The sequence below is a fragment of the Eucalyptus grandis genome, chromosome 4 (genome assembly GCF_016545825.1).
Source record: "Eucalyptus grandis isolate ANBG69807.140 chromosome 4, ASM1654582v1, whole genome shotgun sequence".
Lineage (NCBI taxonomy): Eukaryota > Viridiplantae > Streptophyta > Magnoliopsida > Myrtales > Myrtaceae > Eucalyptus > Eucalyptus grandis.
Window position 1 is genome coordinate 24,345,302 of NC_052615.1, and position 7,018 is coordinate 24,352,319.

The window sequence follows — 7,018 nt, forward strand, 5'->3', positions numbered from 1 at the left end:
TCGACAGAAGATTAAGAAAAAGGATATACATACATGCTTCTTTTTCGATGGCAATAGATGATTCTAAATCAGACAAGAAAAATAAAAAAGCAATTCCACTCGGACACCCGCAATGTAAAATTCAATCGAGAACAGGGGCAAACACGTAACTCCAATCACTTGTCGTTGCTAATGTGTGAAAGCAACGCACTCGCAAACCGGCCATTTTTATTTGTACACTAAAAAAATTATTGTATGTGTCGGACTGTACTTTGTTTAATAATATGGACAATCAAAAATAAAAAATAAGAAAAGTTAAGTGAAAAGAAGGAGAAGAAGAAGAAGAAGAAAAATAAAAAGAAAAAAACCCAGAGAAAACACAAAAATCAACGGGAGCAAGACGCGTCCCGTCGTAGAAACCAGATCACCACCGTCACCTGAGTCAACGTCAACGGCCAGCGTCCAAATCAACGGTTGTGGTGGTGCGCTCTCCCGAAATCCGCTAGCTTGCGCGACCGGTTCTTGCCAAACGACGACGCCGTGGCGAGGTGCGGCTTCGCCGACGCCCTGCCGATCTCGCCGGAGTACCCCGCCTCCGGCGGCATGCACCCCTTCTGCCTCCGGTTCCGGCTGGGGCTCGCCCTCACCAGCGGGCTCAGGCAGAAGGCGAACCCGGACACGTTCCTCGAGTGGCCCGGCCTCGGCCGGGTCGCCGACTTGGGGGCGTAGGAGGGGGTCACCGGCGTCCTCCGCCACCACGGCGGCGACAACGACGTCTCGGAGGAGCACCCGTTGCCCCGCGGCGACCGATCGCCGCCGGTGTTCCCGTCGGAATCCTCTCCCAGCGCCGGCGACATCCCGCGAGCCGGGATCCGAGAGGGCCTCCCGCATCGGCCGTCGACCGCGGCGACAGTGGAGACTTCTTCGAAGGAGGACAGCCTCGATTGCGCTCTCCGCCGGCCCGGGAGGAACGAAAGCCACGACGGCGAAGGGGAGGCGCGACAACCCTGGGATCCGCATCGGAGGAGTCCGGATTCGGATCGGAATCGAGCTTCTCGGATCTGGATCTGAACAGATAGGCGAGGAGGGAGAATTTCCGGCTCTTCTTGTTGTAAGACCTATGGGAGGCCAGCCCCCGCCCCCGCCCCCGCCCCCGCCGCCGGCGCCGCCGCCCTCCGAGGCCGCGCTGTACGTAGGGGCGACCTGAGGCGTGCTGTAGAACCGGTGGTGGGGATGGTGGTGGGGGTGGTGGCGGTCGTCGTCGGATTTCCGGCGAGAGACGTAGGGAGACACGGAGCGAGGGAACGAGAGGGGGAGGAGGAGGCTGGGCGTCGGATTTACGGGGCTCCTCCGCGGCGGCGGCGGCGGCGCGGTGGGCCAGAGCCTGAGCCTGAGCCTGAGCGCGAGCCTGAGCCTGGGCCTGGGCGGCCATGAGGGCGAAGAGGCGCTCGCGGAGGCAGGAGGCGCAGACGCCGGCGCCGCTGCTGAGGTCGCCCGGGTGCTTCTTGCACTTCATCTACTCCGCCGCGCAAAAGGGTCCGCGTATCTTAATCCCGTATCTCTCTTCCGGCGGCGGGCGGCGGCGGGAGGCGGCGGGTGGCGGGTGGTGGGTGGCGGTGGCTCTTGTTGAGTGGGGGGTGAAAGTGGTGGTGGTGGGATTGGAGAGGGATGGGATGAAGGGAGGGAGGGAAGGCAAACGAAAGTGAGGTGGGGCTCGGCTGTCTTTTCTGGTTGTTGCGCGACTTTTCTTTTTATTTTCTTTTTTATTTTTTTTTGTCTGAAAATTCGAAAATTAGAGGAGGATTTTGAGCGTGGGACTAACGACCATTTCTCGAAATGGATTTTTTTTTCTTCTATATTAAAAAATGCGGTGCCTCGTTTCTTTCTAGGAAAGTTTTTATGGTGTGAATTTAGAATTTTTTTTTGAAAATGCGGCAATTTACATACATGTCGAGAGAGGGAGAGAGCGCGACCGTATAAAAAAGGGAATAATAAGCTACGGCGATTATCGGACTGATTCCCTGCTCGTTCGTCCGGCTGGGGGTGATCTATTCTTTTTTTTTTTTTTTTTTTTCACGAAGATGATTACGTCCTGAAATATTTATTCCCCTGTAGCAAAAGGTCCTAAAGATGTCAACATTTTTGTGCCATGCTTGCTTATGCCGACTTTTTTTTATCAGATCACTTTTTTTTCAAACGATTGCTTGGATGCTGATTGTAATTTATGCTGTCGGAAATTTAACGTGACCATGCTTTATTAATTGAAAAATGATTGCGTGACGGTCTTTAATGTACCGTGAAGATAATAATCTATTTTGAATCATAAAAATCAAATCACAAAATAATTATAAATTTTCATGGGACCAAATTCTTCAAGAATTTGCGACTTATAATAGATTATTCTCACGGTACTCCAAATATTCTTACACTAGCAAAACCCTTATTAATTTATCCGGCTGACGTCACTTGCCGGCATGTTCAGTCAACATATAGACCCCCTAAACAACGTCATCTACGGCATTTGCTCCAAAATATAAATCCTAAATCACAAATTGAAAGAAATTCCCCAATATGAAACCCTGACAGCCAATAAAACCCAAAATCTCGAAACTCTAATTTAGTTTGCCCCAAAATTAACAGCTTAATCTTGCAAATGGATGTCAGGGAGGCTTTAAACATGTCACCTGAGCTGCTTGTCAGGGATAGGTCTTCAAACGAGTGCAGGCCACTTCAAGCTTTCTCGGCCGAGAAGCGGGTCGAAACGGAGCAATGGTGACTACGATGAGAATCGACGGTTCTCTGCGATCGTTGATCGTTCAACTGGTAAGGTTCCTAGTGACGCGTGCTAATGATTCGAAGCCGGCAGAGGAGGATCGAACGAGCTGGAAGCATTTCGAGCTTTCTAGCAATAAACAACTCTGAATTGAGCCGCTTCTCCATCGCTTTGGGACGGCGACGGTCGGTAGTGGCTCTAGCGGCTTGAAAATGGTGAGGAAGTCCGTCACCAGTGGCTGACGCTATTGAACGAGCTTCAGGGGAACCCCGGAGTCTTCGAACCTTCTTCATTGAAAAACAGAGCAAAAATGGGACGAACTGATTGCGGCTCCGGCAACGACTAGTGAGGGTGGGGAGCGGCAGGTGGTTTCGATCTATGGCTAGCCTGAGACATTGGCAACTGGTATGGATTAATGGTGGTCGCCCGCGTCTCTGCTCGTACTTGGTTGGGCGATGCCTTCAGGAAAATGGCCGTGGCGGCATGGTGATCGATGGTGGCCGTGCATGGGACGACGGTGGCTTTGCGTGGCTTTGTAGTGGTTAGGAGCGAGTCGGAACGGCGGATGGTGGCGTCATTTGTTGGCGAGCGAGCAACCACGACGGTGAGCGTTGAATGACGGCGTTTTTCACCTAGGAGTGTTATGGAGAGAGCCGGCATAGGACCGAAGTCAATGTGGAGAGAGCCAAGGAAGAAGATCGAGTCGCTCAAGACACCAAATTCAACATTGTTGAGCCGGGATAACCTCCTCTTTGGACAACCCTAGATTTAGGGTCACTGGAGCGCCACGACACCCTCACGATGATAAGGAATTGAGGTCACGGGGGGGTTGTAGGAGGTTGTGATGCAGCTTGTAGGTATGGGTAGTGATGGGTGAGTGCTGGTAAAGTTGTGGTCGACTAGTCTATGCACATGAACGACATGGAGCAGCGAGGGCGAAGTAGGAAGAAAAGATAAGGAAAAAAAATGATGTGGAGGGAGAGGAGGGAGAAATGGACACATGAAAATGTCACCTGGACTGGTTTTTAAAAAATGCTAACTTTATTAAAATTTTAATTATAAAAGTCACGTAATTTCTTTTTGTCAGAATTTATTGTTAGAGTTAAGTGATCTTTTTTTTTTCTTTTCTAATTTGACATTGAAGTGAGCCAACGAATTTTTTTTTTAGTACTATAATAAGCATTATATGAAACTTTTGGTATTTCTAGTGTCCTTATGTGGATGCTTTTAAATTGAAAAATGTGTAACTTTTGGTCCAATCAAGTCTTTCTATGAATAGAAGAAAGCACTTCAGGTGAATTGAAAAGGGTATAATTTTTGAAGATTTAGATGATCGAAATAAAAGTTTAAGAATTTAGGCATATGGAGTTGACAAGTTTTTAACAAATGTTAGGACGATTCACTTTTTCATTAATGGGCCTCGATAAGTTGTATTTGTTACAACTTAAAAAATTGATTTTTCTTCAGAATACTGAAGCGTTAATGTCATGGGTAGTCCATGGATTTTTCTCAATGCTTGGTGTATTGTTTAAACTCGTTTTCTCCAAGTTTTGTTCAGGGTCAGGGGAATTGCTACTTTGGCCATCAAACGTTGTAAGTCTATCGTCTAATGTTATCGGTCAATTTCGACCGAAAAAACAAAATGTTATCGGTCAACCCAAATGCTTTCACATGTTCAGATTCGTACTTCTTCCTCATTTTCCAGTACATAAGCTACTTCCCCTTAAAAAAGCCTCTACAACTTTAAATTTATCGCCAATTGCTACCTCTGCCTCCTGAAGTACAAGACACGACCGCCTCAAATTTGAGGCGTTGCGGCTTTTGGCCCTCGAATCTGAGAGGACGCATCCTGGCCTAGGACGCTAAGGCATTGTGATATGATCTCTAGGGTAATGGATTGTAGGTTGGGGCTGGTGACGAACGACAACGAGTTGGGGAAGAAGAAGGAAATGGTGGAAGAAGAGGAGGGAGAAATGGAAGAAAAGAAGAAATGACGGGAAAAAGTGACTTGGCAGTCGACAAAAGTTTAGAGGTCCTGTAATGCTGACTTGGTAGCCACATTAACACAAGAGCACGTGATTTCATTCTGTACTTAACGAAAGGATAACATCGAATTTATTAAAAAAATTAAAAATTAAATGAACAAAAATAAAATTAAGGAATTAGATTGAACATTGAGTCTAAATTTATAAATTATGATTACGTTTGGTAGTCAAAATAAAATTCAGAATATAAATAAATTTATCTTGTGCTTGGTATTTTTTATGATAGGATAAAGTTATATATAAGAGAATATACTTAGGATATAAATATCACATGAGAGATGTGAGACGAAAAATGGATAGGATATTTTATATTTATACTATAAAACCTATATTTCAAAAATATGTTCAATCTAAAAACCTTTTTAAATTTCGAAAGATTTTTTTTTTTTTTTTCTAGAGAAGCTCCGTGCACCGACGGTTGCGGCGAAATAAACCTTAGGGAGGCACGTAAGTCACCACCACCTTTCGTGTTCCGGGTAAGTCACTTTTGCGATGTTCGGAAATCGAACTCCTCCCGTTGCATTAGGGGGAAAAACTCGCCGCCAGCAATGCCGCCCAGGTGGATGATAATTTTGAAGGACTTTTAATAATGCCCTTATTACAACAAGTACAATCCATCTCACGTTTTTCCAAGTAACCTTTCCATTCAGGGAAAACAACAAAAGGGAAAGATACAGCATCGATTTTACTGGACTTTACTGAAAGATATATTTGAAGCAGGTATACATTCAACAATCATGAGCTCTTGTTCTTAATATGATGAGTTCTTGTCCTTAATTATGACGAGTCCTTGTCCTCTTAATTATGAGATCTTGTCCTTAATTATGATGAGTCCTTGTCCTCTTAATTATGAGATCTTGTCCTTAATTATGATGAGTTCTTGTCCTCTTTATTATGAGCTCTTGTCCTTAATTATGATGAGCTCTTTTCCTTTCAAATGAAACATGTCTAATGACACTACTAGCTCTTTACAAATTTTTGCCTCTTCTGCCGGGACTTGAACCTTGAACTTGGGCGTCCAAACCCCACTCTCCCAGCCGCTAAGCGAGACACTTCATTGGCACTTTTTTTTTCTTCTGTCTTTTGTGCAATGTTCTATCGACTTTTTGATTGGTTTTGGAATTTTTAGTAAATTTACAAATCTTTCCTAATTTTTTAATTGTTTCGATTGGGTAACCTAATTATTTAACAAAAAGTCTAAATTATCTTTGTACTACAGAAAAAATTTATGGTTCAATCGGGACAAAACCTTCGGTTTTATGAAAAGAATGCTCCCTCAAGTTTTTTTTATATCTATTAGTAGCGCATATTCTAGTCCTACTTGCCTTATTCTTGATATACATATTTTTCATTACAATAAGAGGACATTAAACCCTAATTTGTTTAAAATTTAATTGAACCAATTTATATATAGGTGATAACACTACACGTTTAAAAAAAATCATGGATTAGATAATGCCGCTTTCTTGGAACAAGATATGTTAAACAAGCCCGTTTTAACAGTGATTGAGACACGCAATTATGAGAAATTCTCCAATTAGTCCTTGACTTATTGTACAAATGTCTATTCGGTTCTATTTTTTTAAAACTTTGCTAATGTAGTCCTAAACCTTTATTTAAATATTAAGTATAGTCATTTTAATCAATTTTTGTTCGAAATCGCAAACTTGGCAATGTACCTCATATAACGGTAAGAGATAATTGGATTGTCACGTCAGTAATTTCTATTGAAAATTAATTGAAAGGATTATATTATAATTTCATACAAATGCTTAGAACTAATTTTGCACAAGTAAAAACTTTAAGACTAAATTGACATCCATATAATAGGTTTAACACTGACTAGGTAATTAACCCCATGTAATTAATAGGTCCTTGTTAGAGAAGGATTCGCTGTTCTACTAATAAATTTATGAATGAGGGACAAAACCCATGCCATCTTAATGTATTGCCTAGACCAATTGCAACGGGAACAATCCCGACGTGAACGCTGGAAGTGCCCCACCACTATACCTAGGTAAGTTTGACAAGAATGCTCACTAGAGGATCATAACTTAGTAACTTAAGAGAGTGGATGCGAGATTGAAGGAGAATCACCATGCGAGTATCCTGCCATTGGGCTAGAAGAAACCCCTCTAAGATGTGAATAAAACCTGAAGTGTATATGCTGAATTCGCGACCAAAAGAATGTCGTCCTATTTAAGAAAGGCGGAGCATGTTT

The 7,018-nt window shown here is 43.7% G+C and overlaps 1 protein-coding gene across 1 annotated transcript; it reads right to left on the minus strand.

Moving 5' to 3' along the window:
- Window positions 1-446: 446 nt before the first annotated feature.
- LOC104442860 lies at window positions 447-1,495 on the minus strand. Its single transcript, XM_039310822.1, has 2 exons — window positions 1,271-1,495; window positions 447-986 (listed from the first exon to the last, which is right to left on the minus strand). Exons 1-2 carry the CDS (start codon window positions 1,493-1,495, stop codon window positions 447-449), a joined length of 765 nt encoding a protein of 254 aa, XP_039166756.1.
- Window positions 1,496-7,018: the final 5,523 nt, after the last annotated feature.

Bases quoted from the DNA above. Each gene is read 5' to 3' on its own strand.
- LOC104442860 (XM_039310822.1), bottom strand. From the start codon at position 1,495: ATGAAGTGCAAGAAGCACCCGGGCGACCTCAGCAGCGGCGCCGGCGTC. The intron at 987-1,270 runs GTCTCCCTACGT...TGCGGATCCCAG, and splicing joins CTCTCGTTCCCTCGCTCCGT to GGTTGTCGCGCCTCCCCTTC.